This window comes from Ranitomeya variabilis, chromosome 2, assembly GCF_051348905.1.
Source record: "Ranitomeya variabilis isolate aRanVar5 chromosome 2, aRanVar5.hap1, whole genome shotgun sequence".
Lineage (NCBI taxonomy): Eukaryota > Metazoa > Chordata > Amphibia > Anura > Dendrobatidae > Ranitomeya > Ranitomeya variabilis.
In genome coordinates this window covers 363,830,204-363,856,267 of record NC_135233.1, presented here as the reverse complement: position 1 = coordinate 363,856,267, position 26,064 = coordinate 363,830,204, and the positions used below count along the sequence as shown (strand labels likewise).

Below are 26,064 nucleotides of genomic sequence, written 5' to 3'. Positions count from 1 at the left end.
GGGATGCTGGGGAGCTGTGCAGATAATGAGGGAGGAGAGGAGGGAGGAGGAGAGAGCTGGGAAGGGAGCAGACAGGGGAGGAGGAGGAGGGAGGTGCAGCTTCTGGAGAAAACACAACAGGCACAGTAAGCAATGGAGGCAGACACATAAAGACCTGAAAACAAGCAATACCTCCCTACGGGGAGACAAGGTGACATATGCAGAGAGGTGAAAAATACAGCATGCAATAGAGGAAAACATAGGGGACAGATTAACAAGTAATAAATGGCTCATATACGGACAGCAAAATACAGATAAAGAAGTGATGGCAGGTTTATATGTAATGAGGAGGCAAGAAACACCACGGGCGATCATATACCCACATGGAGGGTCACCAGTACTTCCGCCCTGTGTTCCCTATCAGGGGTCATGCTCATAGGAAAATATCTCAACAGCGTTGAAAATGTCCTTTGTCTTATGGCCATTACCAGTATCACTGGTGACATCCCTATAACTACGGCCATCAGCCTTCATAAACCAGAGGCAAGCAGAGTAGGCTGCAGAGTAGGCTTTATAGGGGATGTACACTATGGAGACCCCTCTACCATCAGTGCAGCCAAAGGTCATGCTGGGAATATGGCCGGCGAGTGGTCATTCTCCCCATCAGTGATGCTCCAACACAGTCCACCCCGTCCATTCAATTGGGGGTCACTGATGTCTGAGGAAACAAGTATCCCACCAGGGAATAACTATGGGAGGAGCAGAGGATGAGGGGTGATGGCCGCTCTGCTACATATAAAAATAAAATTTCCTGTTAACCCTATATTATATATAAGTATAAGGCCCTGTGCAGACAATCAGGAACTGGCAGCGCTTTGGACCCAGCGCATGTTCACTGCCGTCTATTGAACGCAGGTGATTCCACATGTGTTCACAGAACCGTGCGGATTCACCGCGTCCAATACATTCTATTGGTGAAATTTCTCTTGCAGAGGCTCGCGTCTCCACAGGAGAAATTGACATGCTGCGGCCTGGAAAGACGTAGCATTCAACCCCCAGCGTCTGCACATACTCTTACTGTCTATTGTAACTGTGACAATAGTGTTTTTTTATCCCTGTACTGTGACATCACTGTGTATAATCTCTGTACTGTGACATCACTATGTTTATTATCCCTGTACTGTGACATCACTGTGTTTATTATCCCTGTACTGTGACATCACTGTGTTTGTTTATTATCCCTGTACTGTGACATCACTGTGTTTATTATCCCTGTACTGTGACATCACTGTGTGTATTATCCCTGTACTGTGACATCACTGTGTGTATTATCCCTGTACTGTGACATCACTGTGTTTATTATCCCTGTACTGTGACATCACTGTGTGTATTATCCCTGTACTTTGACATCACTGTGTTTATTATCTCTGTACTGTGACATCAGTGTGTTTATTATCCCTGTACTGTGACATCACTGTTTATTATCCCTGTACTGTGACATCACTATGTTTATTATCTCTGTACTGTGACATCACTGTGTTTATTATCCCTGTACTGTGACATCACTGTGTTTATTATCCCTGTACTGTGACATCACTGTGTTTATTATCCCTGTACTGTGACATCACTGTGTGTATTATCCCTGTACTGTGACATCACTGTGTTTATTATCCCTGTACTGTGACATCACTGTGTGTATTATCCCTGTACTGTGACACCACTGTGTTTATTATCCCTGTATTGTGACATCACTGTGTTTATTATCCCTGTACTGTGACATCACTGTGTTTATTATCCCTGTACTGTGACATCTCTGTGTTTATTATCCCTGTACTGTGACATCACTGTGTGTATTATCCCGGTACTGTGATATCACTGTGTTTGTTTATTATCCCTGTACTTTGACATCACTGTGTTTATTATCCCTGTACTGTTACATCACTGTGTTTATTATCTCTGTACTGTGACATCACTGTTTATTATCCCTGTACTGTGACATCACTGTGTTTATTATCCCTGTACTGTGACATCACTGTGTGTATTATCCCTGTACTGTGACATCACTGTGTGTATTATCCCTGTACTGTGACATCACTGTGTTTATTATCCCTGTACTGTGACATCACTGTGTTTATTATCCCTGTACTTTGATATCAGTGTTTATTATCCCTGTACTGTGACATCACTGTGTTTATTATCCCTGTACTGTGACATCACTGTGTTTATTATCCCTGTACTGTGACATCACTGTGTGTATTATCTCTGTACTGTGACATCACTGTGTGTATTATCTCTGTACTGTGACATCACTGTGTTTATTATCCCTGTACTGTGACATCACTGTGTTTATTATCCCTGTACTGTGACATCACTGTGTGTATTATCCCTGTACTGTGACATCACTGTGTTTATTTTCCTTGTACTGTGACATCACTGTTTATTCTCTCTGTACTATGACATCAGTGTGTTTATTATCCCTGTACTGTGACATCACTGTGTTTATTATCCCTGTACTCCTTATACTGTGACATCACTGTATATTGTCCCTGTACTGTGACATCACTGTGTGTATTATCCCTGTACTGTGACATCACTGTGCTTATTATCCCTGTACTTTGATATCACTGTGTTTATTATCCCTGTACTGTGACATCACTGTTTATTATCCCTGTACTGTGACATCACTGTGTGTATTTTCCCTGTACTGTGACATCACTGTTTATTATCCCTGTACTGTGACATCACTGTGTGTATTATCCCTGTACTGTGACATCACTGTTATTATCCCTGCATTGTGACATGACTGTGTTTATTATCCCTATACTGAGACATCACTGTGTGTATTATCCCTGTACTGTGACATCACTGTTATTATCCCTGCATTGTGACATCACTGTTTATTATCCCTGCACTGTGACATCACTGTGTGCATTATCCCTGTACTGTGACATCACTGTGTATATTATCCCTGTACTGTGACATCACTGTGTTTATTATCTCTGTACTGTGACATCACTGTCTTTATTATCCCTGTATTGTGACATCACTGTGTGTATTATCCCTGTACTGTGACATCACTGTGTTTATTATCCCTGTACTGTGACATCACTGTGTTTATTATCCCTGTACTGTGACATCACTGTGTTTATTATCCCATTACTGTGACATCACTGTGTGTATTATCCCTGTACTGTGACATCACTGTGTTTATTATCCCTGTACTGTGACATCACTGTGTTTATTATCCCTGTACTGTGACATCACTGTGTTTATTATCCCATTACTGTGACATCACTGTGTTTATTATCCCATTACTGTGACATCACTGTGTTTATTATCCCTGTACTGTGACATCACTGTGTTTATTATCCCTGTACTGTGACATCACTGTGTTTATTATCCCTCTACTGTGACATCACTTTGTTTATTATCCCTGTACTGTGACATCACTGTATGTATTATCCCTGTACTGTGACATCACTGTGTTTGTTTATTATCCCTGTACTGTGACATCACTGTGTGTATTATCCCTGTACTGTGACATCACTGTGTTTATTATCCCTGTACTGTGACATCACTGTGTGTATTATCCCTGTACTGTGACATCACTGTGTTTATTATCCCTGTACTGTGACATCATTGTGTTTATTATCCCTGTACTGTGACATCACTGTGTTTATTATCCCTGCACTGTGACATCAGTGTGTTTATTATCCCTGTACTGTGACATCACTGTGTGTATTATCCCTGTACTGTGACATCACTGTGTTTATTATCCCTGTACTGTGACATCACTGTTTATTATCCCTGTACTGTGACATCACTGTGTGTATTATCCCTGTACTGTGACATCACTGTGTGTATTATCCCTGTACTGTGACATCACTGTGTTTATTACCCCTGTACTGTGACATCATTGTGTTTATTATCTCTGTACTGTGACATCACTGCGTTTATTATCCCTGCACTGTGACATCAGTGTGTTTATTATCCCTGTACTGTGACATCACTGTGTTTATTATCCCTGTACTGTGACATCACTGTGTGTATTATCCCTGTACTGTGACATCACTGTGTGTATTATCCCTGTACTGTGACATCACTGTGTTTATTATCCCTGTACTGTGACATCACTGTGTTTATTATCCCTGTACTGTGACATCACTGTGTTTATTATCCCTGTACTTTGACATCAGTGTTTATTATCCCTGTACTGTGACATCACTGTGTTTATTATCCCTGTACTGTGACATCACTGTGTGTATTATCCCTGTACTGTGACATCACTGTGTTTATTATCCCTGTACTGTGACATCACTGTGTTTATTATCCCTGTACTGTGACATCACTGTGTTTATTATCCCTGTACTTTGACATCAGTGTTTATTATCCCTGTACAGTGACATCACTGTGTTTATTATCCCTGTACTGTGACATCACTGTGTGTATTATCCCTGTACTGTGACATCACTGTGTTTATTATCCCTGTACTGTGACATCAGTGTTTATTATCCCTGTACTTTGACATCAGTGTTTATTATCCCTGTACTGTGACATCACTGTGTTTATTATCCCTGTACTGTGACATCACTGTGTGTATTATCCCTGTACTGTGACATCACTGTGTGTATTATCCCTGTACTGTGACATCACTGTGTTTATTATCCCTGTACTGTGACATCACTGTGTTTATTATCCCTGTACTGTGACATCAGTGTTTATTATCCCTGTACTTTGACATCAGTGTTTATTATCCCTGTACTGTGACATCACTGTGTTTATTATCCCTGCATTGTGACATCACTGTGTGTATTATCCCTGTACTGTGACATCACTGTATGTATTATCCCTGTACTGTGACATCACTGTGTTTATTATCCCTGCATTGTGACATCACTGTTTATTATCCCTGCATTGTGACATCACTGTGTGTATTATCCCTGTACTGTGACATCACTGTGTTTATTATCCCTGTATTGTGACATCACTGTGTTTATTATCCCTGCATTGTGACATCACTGTGTATATTATCCCTGTACTGTGACATCACTGTATGTATTATCCCTGTACTGTGACATCACTGTGTTTATTATCCCTGCATTGTGACATCACTGTTTATTATCCCTGCATTGTGACATCACTGTGTGTATTATCCATGTACTGTGACATCACTGTCTTTATTATCCCTGTATTGTGACATCACTGTTTATTATCCCTGCATTGTGACATCACTGTGTATATTATCCCTGTACTGTGACATCACTGTGTTTATTATCCCTGTACTGTTACATCACTGTGTGCATTATCCTTGTACTGTGACATCACTGTGTATATTATCCCTGTACTGTGACATCACTGTGTTTATTATCCCTGTACTGTTACATCACTGTGTGTATTATCCCTGTACTGTGACATCACTGTGTTTATTATCCCTGTACTGTGATATCACTGTGTTTATTATCCCTGCATTGTGACATCACTGTGTGTATTATCCCTGTACTGTGACATCACTGTGTGCATTATCCCTGTACTGTGACATCACTGTGTTTATTATCCCTGTACTGTGATATCACTGTGTTTATTATCCCTGCATTGTGACATCACTGTGTGTATTATCCCTGCATTGTGACATCACTGTGTATATTATCCCTGTACTGTGACATCACTGTGTATTATCCCTGTACTGTGACATCACTGTTTATTATCTCTGTACTGTGACATCACTGTGTATTATCCCTGTACAGTTTTCTCAGTCTTTATTATCCCTATACAGTGACATCACTGTATATTTTTTTGTACTGTGACATTATTGTAAAAACACAAAACTTGAGCTTGCTTTGAGTTGGAATACATGCAGCTCATAAACGCATGTTCACATTGGCCATAAAGCACACAAAACCTACAAGAAACAAAATGACCGAAAACCCTGCTGTAACTAAATAAGGAAAAAAGCAAAAGTGCATTTAAATAACTCAGGGTTCTTAGTAATACTGTTTTTGATTTAAAAAATAGCATAAAAGCCATCAAACCATCAACAAGGTGCCCTGATCGGGACGGTCCTAAGCTAATATTAAAAACCTTACCATGTGTCAGAGTTGACCTCAGTGTGTGAATAAGAGCAGACAATAGGAGCGGGTTCGGACCTGTGGACACCAATCTGGGGAAGCCTTTGGAAATATTGGAATTTTTGCCTGGTAACTGGTGCCTCTTGTGGAGATGGGGCTGTGGTCCCTTTGTCACACAGAGGATATTAGTAATAGAAGTAATAATCATTCTGGGAGTCTTCTGACAGATTCTTCATCAGGCCTTGGGAGCAAGTTACCCCAGCTACCTGACTTTATCCAATAGAGATCAGTGGCGTCTCTGCCCTCCGCTCAATGCCAATGTGACTTTAGCTGGAGATTCAGCCTGCATTATTAATCACAGTCTTCTATAAATACATTTAAAAAGTGACTTCTGCCGGAATAGAAAGTCTAACTTAGTCCTGTGAATGAGGCCTGAGCACGTCACTTACTGTAATGGACAGCGACTGTACAGGCGTAGCCAAGGGCCCAGACACTCGTTCTAGGGATGGGTGAGGGTCCACAGGGTTCGTACCCCCACAGCTCGGCCATTTTGAATCCAACTTCATTTTTTCCAATAGGAAGAGGGTCACGTGACACATCAAACTTATTGAGAATTTCACAAGAAAAACAACGGTGTGCTTGGTTTTAACATAACTTTATTCTTTCATGAGTTATTTACAAGTTTATGACCACTTATAAAATGTGTTCTAAGGCTGCCCATTGTGTTGGATTGTGAATGCAACCCTCTTCTCCCACTCTTGACACACTGATGGCAACACCGCAGAAGAAATGCTGGCACAGGCTTCCTGTATCCGTTGTTTCAGATGCTGCACATCTTCTATCTTCACAGCATAGACAATTCAGTGTCACCACCCATCTTGAAAAGTTTCCCCTTCCCATATACTAATGTACCACAAGCAGGAAGTTGATATCACCAACCATTCCCATTTTATTTGGGTGTATCCATATAAATGGTCCACCCTGTGTATGTATATATTTATTTATTGGACACATTTTCCTTTTTGTAATTTTAGAAATTTTAAAGATGAAAATATTATATATAAAAACATTTTTGTTTTCATCTTTAACCCCTTAACCCCCAGAGCTTTTTTTCCGTTTTGCGCTTTAGTTTTTCGCTCCCCTCCTTCCCAGAGCCATAACTTTTTATTTTTCTGTCAATATGGCCATGTGAGGACTGTTTTTTGCAGGACGACTTGTACTTTTGAACGACACCTTTGGTTTTAACATATAGTTTCCTGGAAAACAGAAAAAAAATTCAAAGTGCGGTGAAATTGCAAAAAAAGTGCAATCCCATAGTTGTTTTTTGTTTTGCTTTTTTTACTAGGTTCACAAACGCTTTAACTGACCTGCAATTACGATTTTCCAGGTCGTTACGAGTTCATAGACACCAAACATGTCTAGGTTCTTTTTTTATCTAAGTGGTGAAAAAAACATTCAAAAACTTTGTTAAAAAAAAAAAAGCACCATTTTTCCGATACCCGTAGCGTCTCAATTTTTTCATGATCTGGGGTTGTGTGAGGGTTTATTTTTTGCGTGCCAAGCTGACGTTTTTAATTATACCATTTTGGTAAAGATACAAACTTTTTATCGTCCGTTATTGCATTTTACTGCAATGTCTCGGAGACAAAAAAAAAAAGGAATTCTGACGTTTTGATTGTTTCACGCTACACCGTTTAGCGATCAGGTTAATCCTTTTATTATTGATAGATCGGGTGATTCTGAACGCGGTAATACCAAATATGTGTAGGTTTGATTTTTTTTATTGTTTTATTTTGAATGTGGTGAAAGGGGGGTGATTTTTTTTATATTTTTTAAAACTTTTTTTTTAACTTTTGTTATGCTTCAATAGTCATAGGGAGTCTTCCATAGGAGACTAGAAGCTGTCACAACCCGATCGGTTCTGCTACATAGAGGCGATGTTCAGATCGCCTCTATATAGCAAATTTACTCACTTGCTATGAGCGCTGACTACTGGCTGGCGCTCACAGCAAGCCGGCACTGACAACCATAGAGGTCTCCAGGAGACCTCAGGTTGTCATGTCATTGCGATTCCACCTGCTATTGCGGGCACATGTCAGCTGTTCAAAACAGCTGACATGTCCTCGGAAAGATGTGGGCTCTCACTGCCAGAGCTCACATCAAAGGGAGGGAGTCCGACATTGGTGTACTATTACGCCCAATGTCGGTAAAGGGTTAAGATTTTAAAAATTTCAAAAATTAAAATGGGCCGATACAAATTTTTGGGCACCTTTGGAGATCTGTGTTGTCAGATAACTTTGACCAAGGTTTCAGACCTTAATTATCCTGTTAGAGTTATGGCTTGTCCACCATCATCGTTAGGAAAGGCCAGGTGATGAAAGTTTTCCAGCTTTATAACAACCCAGCCTCCTCTTACCTTGTGCCAAAATCAGCAGCCATGGGTTCTTCTAAGCAACTGATTAACACTGTGAAAATGGTGGAGACCCACAAAGCAGGAGAAGACTATATGAAGATAGCTCAAGGTACTTTCAAGTTGCCTTTCCTCAGTTCAAAATGTAATAAAGAAATGGCAGCTACCAGGAAAAATGGAGGTCAATATAAGGTCTGGAAGACCAAGCAACATTTCAGTGAAAGCTGCTCATAGGATTGCTAGAGAGGCAAATCAGAACTCCTGCTTGACTGCAAAAGACCTTCAGAAAGATTTATCAGACTCTAGAGTTGTGGTACATTGTTCTACTGTTCAGAGACTCCTGCACAAATATGGCCTTCATGGAAGAGTCATAAGAAGAAAACCTCTCCTGTCTCCTCACCATAAAATTCAGCGCCAGAAATATGCAAAAGAACATCTAAACAAGCCTGAATGCATTTTGGAAACAAGTCCTGTGGACCGAGGAGGTTAAAATAGAATTCTACGGCCACAATGCTCAAAAGTTGTGTGTGGAGAATAACGGGAACAGAATTTCAAGAAAAGAACATCCCCCCAACTACTAAGCATGGGGGGGTGGATCAACCATGATTTGGGGTTGTGTTGCAGCCAATGGCACGGGGAGCATTTTACAGGTAGAGGGAAGAATGGATTCAATAAAATTTAACAAATTCTTAATGCAAACATAATACCATCTGTAAAAAAGCGGAAGTTGAAAAGAGAATGATTTCAACAAATGGATAATGATCCTAAACACACGTCAAAATCCACAATAGACGACCTCAAAAGGCGCAAACTGAAGGTTTTACAATGGCCCTCACAGTCCCCTGATCTGAACATCATTGAAAATCTGTGGCTAGACCTCAAAATAGCAGAGGATGCAAAAGACCCAGGAGTCTCACAGAACTGGAAGAATGGATGAAAATCCCTTAAACAAGAATTGAAAGACTGTTGCTGGCTACAAAAAGCATTTACAAGTTGTGATACTTTCAAAATGTGGTGCTTCTAAGCACTATCCATTCAGGTTGCCCAAACTTTTGCATCGGCCCATTTTCCTTATAGTAATTTTAAAAATTTAAAAGATGTATATATATATATATATATTATATATAATGCATAAAATACAATAACAGTAATTTAGGCCAGGGGTGCCCAAACTTTGTGTGCGTGTGAACACTCTCAAACTGAACCTTGAAACCTTTCTTTTAGCTTATGTGTCCTGTGACACAGAGAAGATTATGACAAGCGATTAATTCACCGCATTTATTCAACGGATGTAACACTCGGACTGTACATAAAATAAAGTTTATTTTCTTCAATTAGAAAATCACTGAGAAGACTGCATGATTCCGGAGACACCTGTGGATAAAAATAGAAGAAAATAATAATTCCAACAATCATACTGAATGTAAAAGCCTCACATACACACGCTTGACTTTTCATGTCTAAACATACAATATTATTTCTATACACTACCCATGTGACTAGAATCTCTCAACAGCCTAAAATTTATTATTCTTGGCCTCGTACAGTGTACATATCTAAATATTGCACATAGATGTCTTCCACCCTTGGTGGGTTTGGGAATTTACTAAGATTTTACAGCTGGAAAAGACAAAAACTGGCTCTAAAGTAGGAGTAGTAAAATGCACATTTAACCCCTTCATGACCTTGGGATTTTACGTTTTTCCGTGTTCGTTTTCCGCTCCCCTCCTTCCCAGAGCCATAACTTTTTTATTTTTCTGTCAATATGGCCATGTGAGGGCTTATTTTTTGCGGGACGAGTTTTACTTTGGAACGACATCACTGGTTTTACCATGTCGTGTACTGGAAAACAGGGAAAAAATTCCAAGTGCGGTGAAATTGCAAAAAAAAGTGCAATCCCACACTTGTTTTTTGTTTGGCTTTTTTGCTAGGTTCAGTAAATGCTAAAACTGACCTGCCATTATGATTCTCCAGGTCATTACGAGTTCAGACACCAAACATGTGTAGGTTCTTTTTTATCTAAGTGGTGAAAAAAAATTCCAAACTTTGCTAAAAAAAAAAAAAAAAAAAAAATTGCGCCATTTTCCGATACCCGTAGCGTCTCTATTTTTCGTGATCTGGGGTCGGGTGATGGCTTATTTTTTGCATGCCGAGCTGACATTTGTAATGATACCACTTTTGTGCAGATACATTATTTTGATCGCCCGTTATTGCATTTTAATTCAATGTCGTGGCGACAAAAAAAATGTAATTCTGGCGTTTCAAATTTTTTTCTCGCTACGCCGTTTAGCGATCAGGTTAATGCTTTTTTTTTTATTGATAGATCGGGTGATTCTGAAAGCGGTGATACCAAATATGTGTAGGTTTGTTCTTTTTTTTATTGTTTTATTTTGAACGGGGCGAAAGGGGGGTGATTTAAACTTTTATATATATATTTATTTTTTTTCCACTTTTTTTTTTCTTTTTTTTTTTTACTTTTGCCATGCTTCAATAGCCTCCATGAGAGGCTAGAAGCTGGCACAACTCGATCGGCTCAGCTACATGTGAGCGATTATCAGATCGCTCCTATGTAGCTGAAATCCTGCATTGCTATGAGCGCCAACCACAGGGTGGCGCTCATAGCAATCCGGCATCAGCAACCATAGAGGTCTCAAGGACCTCTATGGTTACTATGCCGATGAATCACTGAGCTCCGATCATGTGACGGGGGTTGGCGATGCGATCATTTCCGGCCCTATGGCCGGAAGCGCCGGTTAAATGCCGCTGTCAGCGTTTGACAGCGGCATTTAACTAGTTAAACTAGTTAATAGTGGCGGGTGGATTGAGATTCCACCCGTCGCTATTGCGGGCACGTGTCAGCTGTTCAAAACAGCTGACATGTCCCGGCTTTTATGCGGGATCACCGCCGGAGCCTACATCAAAGCGGGGGTTCTGACCTCGGACGTACTGTACCGTCCGAGGTCAGAAAGGGGTTAAAGTGTGACCGTCATTAAAATTTTAATGTAATAAATCAATAGTACACATGAAAATAAGCAACTTTGTAATATATCTGATCAGAGAAATCTGCTTCTTTCTCCTCCTGTTCTGATCTTTCACTTTTCATGAATTGAGAATAATGAAAGTGAAACCTCAGTCCAGAAGAAGAAAGAAGCAGATTTCTCTGATCAGATATATTACAAAGTTGCTTATCATCATGTGTATTATTGATTTCTGAAATAAAAATTAACTTGATGGTTACACTTTAAGTATCATTTATTTAATTATCTCCTCTTTTAACCATAGGCGATGTGTGCGGGGTATCGAAACTGACCCAAAATCCATAACAAATCTGCACATAAGTCATGCAGATTTTTTTTTTGACAATTCGTGGGGGATATATTTTATTAGGTTGATTTACTATAATGATGCAGAGTGAAAAAAAAGGGGAGCGGTCGGTCATAATCAATGAGACTGGAGCTTTCGTTCTCCCCAGTTACTTATAACTTACTGTCAAAATCGATCTTCTCCACAATATTTTTGGGTTTGATGTTCTCTTCCTGGTTACAGATGAAGATCTTGCCGTTTTCGGCTTCGGTCCAGCCATATTTGCTCATCCAGACTCTGAGTTGGGGTTCTGGGAGAGAAGTAATAATGAACATGTAATCCCCACCGGCAGAGGGGTGTAAAGATCTACACAAACCCCTTATAGTAATACCTTAAAGGGGTTGTAAGAGACAGCAGCCATCCCCGATCACAGGCCGTGTCTGGTATTACAGCTCAGCCCTATGACGGTGAACGGAGCGGAGCTGCAATGCTAGATACAATGCCAACCTCTCCAATACAGAATGTCAGAAGGCATCACGTGGATGTAGATGGGCGACACATGCGCCGCCATATGCAGTATTCATCTCCCTTCCTGCCACGTACCTGACAAATCCCCGAGCATCTCAGCCAAAAGCCACCGGTCAATGTGCTGGTAGGTGATCCCCACAACATGGCAGATAACTATCGGAAACAGAACGAGAAGCTTAGAACAGGACGTGACTAATTAATATTTTAGAAGAGAGAAGCTCCTGAATTATTATCAGGGGTCCGACTTGGGGGTGACTGCAGTGTAACTAGCATTTTGTTTGTTCAAATTATTTCCAAAATTATGTTATGAACAACATTTCTTGATGGCAATGTGTTTTTAACATCAGCCTTTACACACTGTCATTATCCATGTCATTTACAGATAATTTTTAAACTAATATAGCAATGTTATATGCAGACATAGATAGAAGAATAGATAGGAGGTCGGTGAGATATATAATCAGTGCTTTGCGTGTGTAGTTCTCTGTACTTGTATTTGGCTAATAGATAAAAAAATGGTGTGGGATCCCCCTTATTTTAATATGCAGCTAAGGGAAAGCAGATGGCTGTGAGCTGGTCTTATTAGTCTGGGAAGGGGCCAATATCCATGGAGCGTCACAGCCTATTAATATCAGCCACCAGCTGTCTGCTTAGCCTTTACTGGTGATTAAAAACAGGGGACCAAAAAAAAAAAAAAAAATTACTGGGCTCCCAGCTTTTTTTTTTTTTTAATAACCAGCAAAGGCTGATATAAATAGGCTGGGAAGGTCCATGTATATTTGCCCCTTCCCAGACTAATAAGGCCAACCGTCAGCCGCGCCAGAAATGGCGCATTCATTAGATGCTCCAATTCTGGTGCTTAAGGCCCCGTCTCACACAGCGACGCTGCAGCGATACAGACAACGATGCTGATCGCTGCAGCGTCGCTGTTTTGTCGCTGTGTGGTCGCTGGGGAGCTGTCACACAGACAGCTCTCTCCAGCGACCAACGATCAGGGGAACGACTTCGGCATCGTTGAAACTGTCTTCAACTATGCCGAAGTCCCCCTGCAGCACCCGGGTAACCAGGGTAAACATCGGGTTACTAAGCGCAGGGCCGCGCTTAGTAACCCGATGTTTACCCTGGTTACCAAAAAAAACAAACAGTACATACTCGCCTTTCGGTGTCCAGGTCCCTTGCCGTCTGCTTCCTGCTCTGACTGAGATCCGGCCGTACAGTGAGAAGTGAGAGCAGCAGTGACGTCACCGCTGTGCTCTCACTTCTCACTGTACGGCGGCAGTCAGTGAGAGCAGGAAGCAGACGGCAAGGGACCTGGACACCGAAAGGCGAGTATGTACTGTTTGTTTTTTTTGGTAACCAGGGTAAACATCGGGTTACTAAGCGCGGCCCTGCGCTTAGTAACCCGATGTTTACCCTGGTTACCAGTGAAGACATCGCTGGATCGGTGTCACACACACCGATTCAGCGATGTCAGCGGGGCCTCAACGACCAAAAAAAGGTCCAGGCCATTCCGACACGACCAGCGATCTCGCAGCAGGGGCCTGATCGCTGGTACGTGTCACACATAGCGAGATCGCTATGGAGGTCGCTGTTGCGTCACAAAACTTGTGACTCAGCAGCGATCTCGCTAGCGATCTCGCTATGTGAGACGGGGCCTTTAGCTTCGGCTCTTCCAGATTTCCCTGGTGCGGTGGCAATTAGAGTAATGATTTTGGGGTTGATGTGCAGCGTGAGAACCAGCAGTAAGCTCTTACACTGTGAGTGGCGACGTCAGTAAGGTTTCTGCAGGGCAGCGGCTGTGAACTATGGTAAACTTACTGATGTTCTCGAGTGCCGCAGCGTGAGAACTGGCAGTGGCTTCAGCTCCAGTCTATAGAGCTATGTTCCTTGAAAGGGGAATCTATACACTGGACGAATAAGACAGGGATCATCGTGGGACCTACATATGGACTTCAGCAGACCACTGTGGATTACTTTTTTTGGTAATAAATAGGTAAAACAGGGTTTTTGTCAGAAACAAATGTAGATTTATACAAATAAAGGACATTTCTGAGTGTGTCTTTTTTTTAATTTATTTTAACTATGGGGTTAGTAATGGAGGTGTCTGATAGATGCCTCTCCACTACGAACCCCTGGTCTTGATGTCAGCGAGCATTACACAACTGACATCAACCCCAAAACCATTACCCCGATTGCCACTGCATCAGGGCAATTGGGAATGGCCGTAGCTAAGTGCCAGAATTGGCGGATCTAATGGATGCACCATTTCTGATGCAGTTGAGGGATGGGGACAATATCCATAACCTCTCCTATTTTATTAAGATCAGCCCGCAACTGTCTGTTTAGCCTTTGCTGGTTATTAAAAACCCCACGTCATTTTTTTTTTTTAGGTCCCCCTTTTCATAACCAGTAAAGGCTTACCAGACAGCTGTGAGCTGTTATTAATAGGCTGGGAAGCTCTATGGTTATTGGCCCCTTCTCAGACTAATAAGACCAGCTCACAGCTGTCTGCTTTGCCTCAGCTAGTTATTAAAAATAATGGGGACCGAACGCCATATTTTTATTAATTTATTAAACACAAGCAAAGAAAACTACAAAAGCAAATCACTGATTATATATCTTTTCTATCTATTCTTTTCTGACGGGCCTGTACTTGGCTGATGAAATGTCGGCTCTCTTTTGAGATGTGTGTAAAAATTGGACAGGACAGATTGTTTTCTTGCACCCATTGACGAGTCTTGTCAGACATAAGCGACCACTCGCAGCATGCTGTGATTTTTTTTTTGAGCACTGACTCATTGAATAACATTAGTAAGATTGCAATGCAATTTTTATTTTTACTGGATTGCACGGAGCTCAAACTTTCCCCGATGATATATGATATTCATCAGTACAGATTGTTGTACCCATTTAAATACCTTTTAAGAATACTTACATTTTCTAACAGAGTCCTCAAACCCAGCGATGCCGTCAAGAAGATCGAGATTCTCGTCCAGCGCTTGCTGCGGAGACGTCGCAGAAAGGAAAAAGAAAGCATCAGAGAGATGAACCGAAGACATTCACACCTGACCAATGATTTATAGGCAGGGGGACACTTACCCAAAATGCCTGGAAGTGGCAGGTCTCTAGCAGATCCCCCAAATACAGGATCTGTCTGATTGGACGCTCTTCTTGCTGAGAGTCGATATATTAAAGAAAAAGTGCAAATGGCAGAAAACACAGTGCCACATGGCAATTCCAACTCATAACCTATCCATAAGACACGTGAGAAGTTGATCACCAGGGGTCCTACCGATCACAAGAACGAGGGATCCGGTATCTCCCACTTGAATGGAGCTGCGGACACTCGTACACGCTGCAAGGACTAACGGAGAAAGTGGATTACAGGGCTCGACAACGACCGAAGAGGCAGCGCTTCATGCAAACGTAAGCCCTGATCTTGTGATCGGTGGATATGAAGCGATCAGATGCTAATCACCTATCTGGTAACTGATGGACCGGCCCTTTAACGGACTCCGGTCGCACACATCATCCAGTGCGTAAACGTACAGGGACCGGTTACCTGCCTCTTTTTAAGTTACCTTTCTCTTTTAAGTCTTCTTTTTTCTTCTGACATAGTTGCCTATCCAAATGATTTAGGATTGCATTTTTGTCACAGGGGTTTTTTTCTGCGCGTCTTTGCACCCCTTGTGCTATTTTGAACATTTTTGCCCAAAAATATGAATGCAAAGAGACAGAAGAAAGTGAACGGGTGTTGAATCCAAGTACTAATATATTGTAATTAGCAGATCTGCGCTGCTTCTTTCACAAAAGCGCTGCCTGCTTGAAGGAGTGCAGTCTAATTCAATGATGGTACTGTGCTCCCGTCATTGAAAATGGCTGCTGATGGCGGGTCATGTGACCTGACCCGTCAATCAGTGACCTCCAACAAATAAGGCTTCGGTTAGATGTGTGTTTCTTTCACGTCGTATGTGAAATGTAAAGGTAAATAAATTCTCTATTCTTTTCATATGTAACAGTCCACGAAAATTGGACCACCCTTGCGGAGTGAAGGTGTCGAGTAGTGATTAGTGAGCATGCTCGGATAAGGTGCTATCCAACCATGCTCGGGTACTAGCCGAGTGTCTTTGGCAGGCTCGAAAAATACGTTTGAGTCCCCGCGGCTGCATGTCTCGCAACACTTGCAGGGATTGCCTAACAAACAGGCAATCAATGCATGTGTTGCGCCTGTTGAACAGCCGTGAGACATCCAGGCACGGCACTTTGTTAGCACCCGAGCATGCTCAGATAACACCATATCCGAGCACGATCCCTCATCACTAGTGTTGAGCACACGGTCGCGTACTCCGTGCAGAGGCTCCAGGAAGGATACATGGGTCTGGTCAATCATACATTTGCACAGGGTGAAGTCTGTGTGCGGGAGGTTGGTCAGAGCTTTGAGCAGGATCTGAGTGGTGACTGTAGTCTGGAAGAAAGCTGGATTGAACTGATAGCTGCAAATTAAAAGAAATTTAAAAAAAAGTGAGACCAGAAAGAGGTAAAGCAAACTGACAAATAAGGGTCGGTCCACTACACTGACAACTGCTTCTCAATTATCTGCCTTCATTTAAACATCCTGTACTCCCCTCCGGTGCAGACGCCGTTCCAGCGATGTTGGCCCCTTGGTCTCCTGTGACACTTATGTCATATGAGCCCTGCAGCCAATCAGTTCCTGCGGATGAAACGAACATCTGGAGGAAGTGAGAGCAGCAGTTTTCCAAGGGAGACCCGGCACCAGCCCCGGAGGGGAGTACAGGAGGATTTTATTTTTACATTTGGGGGATACAGAAATTGAGGAGTCGTCCGAGTAGTGGACAACCCCTTTAAACAATTTTGAGTGTGAGGGGAGTGACTGTGCGGAGCACCGATCACATTCACTTCAACAGGAGCCAAGCTGCAGTCACTGAGAACGGCCTCTGCACAGTGCAATGTCTGGTCCTGCTGATCGGTGTCCTCTAGAAATAAATAAAATGGAAGAAAAACTATTTTTTTTATATCATTGCAGTCTATGGAAGAAGATGTTTGCATCCATTTTTCTTTTCCCCAGAAAACAAGTCACGTGAGCTCCTGAAAAACATGGTGTGAAACGAGGAAACAACTTCCAATTAATAGGGTGTGTGTGTGATATATATATATATATATATATATATATATATATATATATATATATATATATATATATATATATATATAAATTCATCCAGAAATAAAAGGCGATTGTCCTCTGTTTTTGCATCAGCAAATACTACAAATCTAGAAGAAATAGTTTCCTTTGTAAAAGAATTGTAGCGTATCCATGAAAATCAGATGCGATACAGTTGAATTCGGATTTTTTTTTTGTGCGCCAGTAGCGAATCTCATAGGACACAAGAAGGAAACTAGTGAATATTGCAATTTTTTCAGTCTGTTAACAAAAAAATAAAATAAATAAAACTGCTCATCTCGACACCCCGAATTAATTACCTTGGTCAGTTTTTACACAGATCGGTCATGTGAATTTGGCTTTATGCAGATTAGTAGTGATGAGAGAACGTGCTTTGGTGAGGTGTTATCTGAGCATGCTTGGGTGCTAACCGAGTGACTTTGGCGTGCTTGAATACTATGTTCAAGTCCCCGCGGCTGCATGTCTCATGGCTGTTTGACAGCCACAACACATGCTGGGATTGACTAATAAACAGGCTATACCTGGATGTGTTGTTGCTGTCTAAGTCTACGTTCACATTTGCGGTCTGCGCCGCAGCGTCGCCGCATGCGTCATGCGCCCCTATATTTAACATGGGGGCGCATGGACATGCGTCGCACTTGCGTTTTGCGCCGCATGCGTCCCTGTGGCGCCCGCGTCCGGGCGCAGAGGACGCAAGTTGCATTCTTGCTGCGTCCAAAATCAATGAAAAAAAGGACGCATGCGGCGCAAAACGCAGCGTTGTGCATGCGTTTTGCTGCGTTTTTGTTTGCGTTGTGGCGCCCAACGCAAATGTGAACGTAGCCTAACAGCCACGAGACCTGCAGCCGCGGGGACTCGAACATATTTTTCAAGCATGCCGAAGACACCGAGTCAGCACCCGAGCATGCTCAGATAACACCTTATCCATGGACGCCAGCTCAGCACTAGTGATTAGCTTGTGACGCGCAGAGGACACTCACAGTTTTAGTACAGCCAGATTTGCTTCCAGGTCGTAGGCGTTCTCCTTAGCCTGGGTCTCCACATAACGCTCTAAAGTGGCCAAATTTTCAGGATTGTACCTGGGGGGAAAAAAAAAATCTTCTTGTCAAGTAATTTGTTCTCTTTTTGTCCAGAGGAACGATAGAGGGTACATAGGAGAATGTTCCCCTCCTGGAGAACTTCACAGTACATCAACTTTAGTCATGTTTTATCTTTGTTAAAAAATCAGCGCCCCATCCCACCGCTCCAACACCAAAAAGCGACTGCAAACAATAATCCTCCTGCCGCTGTGTCTGATCGCAGAGACCCCATCGATCACTAAAACGGGGGTCTGGAACCCTTGTTACTGAATGGGGCGGTGTCTCCTAAATAGGGGCAGGGGACCCCTGTCAGTATAGTGATCAGTGAAGCCCCCCGCCATCATCCCACATCCTGTGCATAGGGGACATTTCCTTTAGCATCACTGTTCTAGAGATAAATCTAACTTCTTGGTAACTTTCCATGGATCCTGCGGTCTCCATAGTTAATGATCCATTATGTCAGGAAAACACCGGTCACTTCCAATAATTCTTGTGCATTTCACTGTCAAGATCTCTGCCTGCTGTCAGTGAATGGGAAGCACTAAATATTTCCATTCACTGCCAGCAAAGAACGGAAACACAAGGTGCCATTACTCAGTGATAACTAATATACGGTGCTGTGGCAGATAACAGAGAGTAATAGCATCCACCATCACTAGGTGTTCATGCTCTACCCAAAATACCACACAGCCCCGGTAATCACCTGTCGATTCCCCGCAGTAATTTCCCCACATTTGCTCTCATCTGCTCAAACGAGGCCATGTTGCTTTTACAGAGAAGGGAGGAGAGAAAGACCGGATGCGGAACCGGGCTCTCACTTCCTGTTTCCACCCGGCTCTCTTTGCGTGCAACTCTTCCGCTCTCACTGTAGTCACGTGATGTGTAGCAGGTAGGGCTGGCACTGAGTGTACGCATGCGCAGAATGTTTCTTTTCAAATTCTTTCGATTGTATTCCTTTGGCTTGTGTCCACTTATTTGGCGCAGAGGAGGTGGTGGCGGGCAAAAGTCTTCACACCCTTGTGCTATGATAGGTAGAGTTCCCCCATAATAAAGTGAGAGATGAAGTGGTGGAGTAGGAGTTTGTGAGATCACTAAAAAGTCACCCCCTTGGCGCTGTAGACAGTTTCAGGCCTTTTTATTTTTTAATTCTGTCTTTTGAAAGCCGTACCTTCTTAAATTTTCCATGCACATAGTCATAGGGGGGCGCTTTGTTTTTATTTTTGTTGCAGAGCTGGTGTTATAAACCCTCCTGAAAACAAACATGTTAGTAAATGGTTAAACGCTTGTGAAAACGAAGAACTGGGCGACGTTTGGGTGTGTGCGTATAACTTCTAATGGACAGCTCGTTAACTGGCGGTTTTTTACCCTGAAGAGTCTTTTTTAGGTATCTTTTTGGTTGTTTTTTTTTTTTTTGCATCATCTTTGCTGCAGGGTTTTTATTTACCGTTCTTATATAGAGTAGTGAGCGTCATACAAGCAAAATCCGCCTGAAGAACGGTCAGGTCATTTCTATTAACCACTAAAGTGGTCAAAATCCTGCACATGTGCACAACAAGTTGTTTTCACGTAGAAAATAGTGATGAGCGTGCTCAGATAAGGTACAGGAGCTTCTCAGAAAATTAGAATATCATCCAAAAGTGAATTTATTTCAGGTCTTCAAAACAAAAAGTGAATCTCATATTCTATAGAGTCATTACACACAGTGATCTATTTCATGTGTTTATTTCTGTTAATGTTGATGATTATGGCTTACAGCCAATGAAAACCCAAAAGTCATTATCTCAGTAAATTAGAATACTTTATAACACCAGCTTGAAAAAATGATTTTAAAATCCGAAAATGTTGGTCTACTGAAATGTATGCTCAGTAAATGCAGTCAATACTTGGTCAGGGCTCCTTTTGTATCAATTACTGTATCAATGTGGCGTGGCATGGAGGTGATCAGCCTGTGGCACTGCTGAGGGGTTATGGAAGCCCAGGTTGCTTTGATAGCAGCCATCAGCTCGTCTGCATTGTTGGGTCTGGTGTCTCTCATCTTCCTCTTGACAATACTCCATAGATTCTCTATGGGGTTAAGGTCAGGCGAGTTTGCTGCCATTCAAGCACAGTGATACTGCTGTTTTTACACGAGCTATTGGTACTTTTGGCAGTGTGGTCAGGTGCCAAGTCCTGCTGGAGAATGAAATTTCCATCTCCATAAAGCTTGTCAGCAGAGGGAAGCATGAAGTGCTCTAAAATGTCCTGGTAGACAGCTGCATTGACTTTGGTCTTGATAAAACACAGTGGACCTACACCAGCAGATGACATGGCCCCCGAACCATCACTGATTGTGGAGACTTCACACTAGACCTCCAGCAGCTTGGATTGTGGCCTCTCCACTCTTCCTCCAGACTCTGGGATCTTGATTTCCAAATGAAATGCGACATTTACTTTCATCTGAAAACACCTTGGACCACTGACAACAGTCCAGTTCTTTTCCTCCGTGACCCAGGTCAGGTAAGACACTTCTGGCGTTGTCTATTGGTCATGAGTGGCTGACACAAGGAATGTGACACTTGTAGCCCATGTCCTGGACACGTCTGTGTGTGGTGGCTCTTGAAGCAATGACTCCAGCAGCAGTCCACTCCTTGTGAATCTCCCCCACATTTTTGAACGGCCTTTTTCTAACAATCCTTTCAAGGCTGTGTTTATCCCGGTTGCTTGTACACCTTTTTCTTCCACACTTTTTCCTTCCACTCTACTTTCCATTAATATGCTTGGATACAGCACTCTGTGAACAGCCAGCTTCTTTAGCAATGACCTTTTGTGGCTTACCCTCCTTGTGGAGTGTGTCAGTGACTGCGTTCTGGACATCTGTCAGGTCAGCAGTCTTCCCCATGATTGTGGAGCTACTGAAACAGACTAAAGGACCTTTTTAAACGCTTAGGAAGCCTTTACAGATGATTTTTGTTAATTATTCTAATTTACTGAGATAATTACTTTTCATTGGCTGTAAGCCATAATCATCAACATTAACAGAAATAAACACTTGAAATAGATCACTCTGTAATTATTCTATATAATATACATTTAAGTCAGAGACACTGTACTGTAAGCAGTGAATTACCTGTATCCATGATGTGAAAAAGATGTATGGTCCGTGACCGCACCTCACATGCAGGGATTGCCTGCGAGACATTCAGCCACGGCGACTCAAACATAGTATTTGAACACGTGAAGATACTCTAATAGCAGTCGAGCATGCTCAGATAACACCTAATCTGAGTACACTCGCTCATCACTAATAGACATGCATGTGTCCTTTCTTGTCAGCAGTTATTAAAGAAGTTGCCTGAGACTTACTTAGGAGTGCGACACCCGGCACCCCTGCCAATAAGCTGTTCCAAGTGCTGGCAGCAATCGATGTGCAGTACTCGGCTGCGGCCACAATGCAGTTGGTGGAGCTATGCAGTGCAGCTCCACAGCTGAGCACTTCTGGCCAGCACAGGGAACAGCTGAGTAGCCAGGTGTGGCACCCCCACCAGATATTGGATAGGTCATCATTATTAAAAACCTGGCCAACCCCTTAGCGTTTTTTTCAGGCAGGTTTAGGAGTGGACTTGCATAAAAACGTTGTGCACATTATCAATAAAAATCCTTTCTGGCTATTTTAATTCTACAGTTTACAGCTTGTATTCCTCTTTTCGTTAGGTAGTGGGGGTTTGGGGGTGAAGACAAAATAACTCCACAGTATCTTCATTTACAAGGTTTACTACATTAGAAATTTATTGTTGGAAAAATTATCTCCAGGGGTACGGTATCTGGAAGAAAAAAAATAGTATTTTATTCTTATCTTGCAGCAAGAGGACAAGGCATTGGTCATGATCATTGTCTAACTTACTGTACATCAGTGATCACCGGACTTTTTATACTCTGAGAACACAATAGAGTCACTCAGATACACTGTACTTGTCTATTTCCTATTGGTTAATATCTATTTGCGTAATTAATTTATCAGAATATTAGTTATTATACAAAAGATACTTGAAGTGACGAGGCTGTCTTGAACTGTCTACCCCAAGTTCGCCTACTTATCTAACCCAGTAGGTGTTGATAACACAAGTCTTGTGTAAATTCAAGGTCACAGTCTCATTCCCTATCCCAGAAACAGATGTATAAGAGAGAAAATGGTACATGCCTGGATCACAATACAAGACTTAACCAGAGTGTAACCTTGGCTGAAGTGTCTCTGGACTTGTCTCCCACTCGAGCACATCTGAGATGTCATTAGTCTGCAACTGCAAAAGAAGCTGCCAGCAGTGGATCTTGATGATTTGTGCACCCAAGCGCATTCAGTTTGGCAGAACATTCATCAGACGACCATGAATAACCTCATTGATAGTAGCCAAGCCGTGTAAGTGCGGGAATTTCTGCATGTGGCGTTCATACACCATACGTGTCCGAAGCGCGTTCAGTGTTTCATGGCTGTTCTTCTGGGATAAATGCCAGTTATTTGCAAGCAGCTTTCCATTTTTAATATGTCAAAATAAAGTATTTTTGATTTTATTTCCAGAGCTGGACCCTCTTTGTCTCTACGTACAAGTTTCAGCATCAGGCAGAGACGCTCTTCCGTGCTCGGATTCCCCCTTGGACTATGGGATGTTTTTCTACAAGAGTGAGCTGAAACATACTTTTTTTCTCCCCTTTCCATTAGATTAATGATAGAATATCAAAAATAAAATCCAGAAAATCACATTGTATAAATTATATAAATTTATTTGCATTTTGCAGTGAGAAATAAGTATTTGATCCCCTACCAACCCATTAAGAGTTCTGGCTCCTCCAGACCAGTTAGACGCTCCTAAGCAATAGAGATGAGCGAATTTAAATCGGGTCAGGGCTTATTTGGCAAGTTATAGCGGTTACCGAATAAGCTGCTGAGGGAACCCGACTTCCTGGATCGCTTCGGCTGATTAGCTGTTCGGCTCCACAGCGGCATGAGTAGAGGCTGTGGCAGTCAGAAGACATGCATGGAGAACCTGTTTGTTGGGCTCTTCATGCATGTGACTGTCACACAACCGACATCAATCTGGGGCATCATGCAAAAACCTCACCTCGTGGGGTATCTTTGATCATGAGGAAGGTGAGTCATCAGCCCAAAACTACACGGGGGGGGGGGGGGGTCCCCCTGCTCAAGAAGGCACATGTGCAGGCCCATCTGAAGTTTGCCAATGAACACCTGGATGATTCTGTGAGTGATTGGGAGAAGGTGCTGTGGTCAGATGAGACTAAAATTGAGCTCTTTGGCATTAACTGAACTCGCTGTGTTTGGAGGAAGAGAAATGCTGCCTATGACCCAAAGAACACCATCCCCACTGTCAAGCATGGAGGTGGAAACATTATGTTTTGGGGGTGTTTCTCTGCTAAGGGCACATGACTACTTCACATCAATGTGAGAAAGGATGGAGCCATGGACCGTAAAATCCTGAGTGACGACCTCCTTCCCTCCGCCAGGACATCCAAGGCAACAAAGGAGTGGCTAAAAAAGAAGCACATTAAGGTCATGGAGTGGCCTAACCAGTCTCCAGACCTTAATCCCATAGAAAACTTATGGAGGGAGTTGAAGATGGGAGTTGCCAAGCGACAGCCTCAAAATCGTAATGATTTAGAGATGATCTGCAAAGAGGAGTGGATCAAAATTCCCCCTGACATGTGCGCAAACCTCATCATCATCATCAACTACAAACAACGTCTGACTGCTGTGCTTGCCAACAAGGGTTTTGCCACCAAGTATTAAGTCTTCTTTGCCAGAGGGATCAAATACTTATTTCTCACTTCAAAATGCAAATAAAAATGTATATAATTTATACAACGTGATTTTCTGGATTTTACTTTTGATATTCTAGCTAGGTATTTTCATTTTTGCGTTTTCGTTTTTTGCTCCCCTTCTTCTCAGAGCCATAACTTTTTTATTTTTTGGTCAATATGGCCATGATAGGGCTTGTTTTTTTGTGGGACGAGTTGTACGTTTGAACGCCACCATTGGTTTTACCATGTCGTGTACTAGAACAAAGGAAAAAAAAAATTCAAGTGCGGTGAAATAGCAAAAAAGTGCAATCCCACACTTGTTTTTGTTTGGCTTTTTTACTAGGTTCACTAAATTCTAAAACTGTCCTGCCATTGTGTTTCTCCAGGTCATTACGAATTTATAGACACAAAATGTCTAGGTTTATTTATTTTTTTAAGTGGTGAAAATAAAATCCAAAATTTGTTAAATTATTAAAAAAAAATTGGGTCATTTTCCGAGACCCGTAGTGTCTCCATTTTTGATGATCTTGGGTCTGGTGAGGGCTTATTTGTTTGAGCGCTGAGCTGACGTTTTTTATTATACCATTTTGGTGCAGATAGGATCTTTTGATCGCCAGTTATTGCATTTTAATGCAATGTCGCGGCAACCAAAAAAAAACGTATTTCTGGCGTTTTTACTTTTTCTCTGTACGCCGTTTAGCGATCAGGGTACTACTTTTTTTTTTATTGATAGATCGGGCGATTCTGAACGTGGCAATACCAAATATGTGTAGGTTTGATTTCTTTTTATTGTTTTATTTTGAATGGAGCGAAAGGGGGGTGATTTGAACTTTTTTTTTTATCTTTTGGCTTGCTTCAATAGTCTACATGGGAGACAAGAAGCTGCCATAATCCGATCGGCTCTGCTACATACAGGCAATGATCAGTTCACCTCTATGTAGCAGAATTGCTGACTTGCTATGAGCACTGGACGGTGCTCATAGCAATCTGGCAGTGACAACCATAGAGGTCTCCAGTAGTGATGAGCGAGTATACTCGTTGCTCAGGTTTTCCCGAGCACGCTCGGGTGGTCTCCGAGTATTTGTTAGTGTTCGGAGGTTTCGTTTTCCTTGCAGCAGCTGCATGATTTGCGACTACTAGACAGCTTGATTACATGTAGAGATTCCCTAGCAACAAGGCAACCCCCACATGTACTCAGGCTGGCTAGTAGCTGTAAATCATGCAGTTGCGTCAACAAAAACTAAATCTCCGAGCAATCACAAATACTCGGTGATCACCCGAGCGTGCTTGGGAAAATCCGAGCAACGAGTATACTCGCTCATCACTAGTCTCTAGGAGACCTCTGGCTGTGATGCCAACCCACCGATGACCCGCGATCACGTGACGGGGGTCACCGGTGGGCGGATTTCCTGCCCGATGGCCGGAAGCACTTGTTAAATGCCGCTGTCATCGCTTGACAGCGGCATTAAACGGGTTAATAGCCGCAGGTGTATCGCAACTCCACCTGTGGCTGTTCCGGGAAAGATGTGGGCTCCGGGGGGGACACGACGTGCGCCGTACTAGTATGGCGCTTGTCGTGAATGGGTTAAAATGATAGACTGTTCATGTATGTCAATGGGTAAACTTACAAAAGCAGCAAGGGATCAAATACTTATTTCCTTATGTACATACACGTCCCATACAATGAATCTTAAGCAGTTAACTAGAATA

At 42.3% G+C, this 26,064-nt stretch overlaps 1 protein-coding gene across 1 annotated transcript; it reads right to left on the bottom strand.

The window, feature by feature from the left end:
* Positions 1 to 9,718: 9,718 nt before the first annotated feature.
* On the bottom strand, positions 9,719 to 19,419 carry EIF3K (eukaryotic translation initiation factor 3 subunit K). The gene is made up of 8 exons (XM_077285759.1): positions 19,271 to 19,419; positions 18,469 to 18,567; positions 16,658 to 16,778; positions 15,385 to 15,459; positions 15,221 to 15,287; positions 12,361 to 12,438; positions 11,942 to 12,067; positions 9,719 to 9,828 (listed from the first exon to the last, which is right to left on the bottom strand). Exons 1-8 carry the CDS (start codon positions 19,327 to 19,329, stop codon positions 9,797 to 9,799), a joined length of 657 nt encoding a protein of 218 aa, XP_077141874.1. The 5' UTR covers positions 19,330 to 19,419; the 3' UTR covers positions 9,719 to 9,796.
* Between the last annotated feature and the right edge of the window lie 6,645 nt (positions 19,420 to 26,064).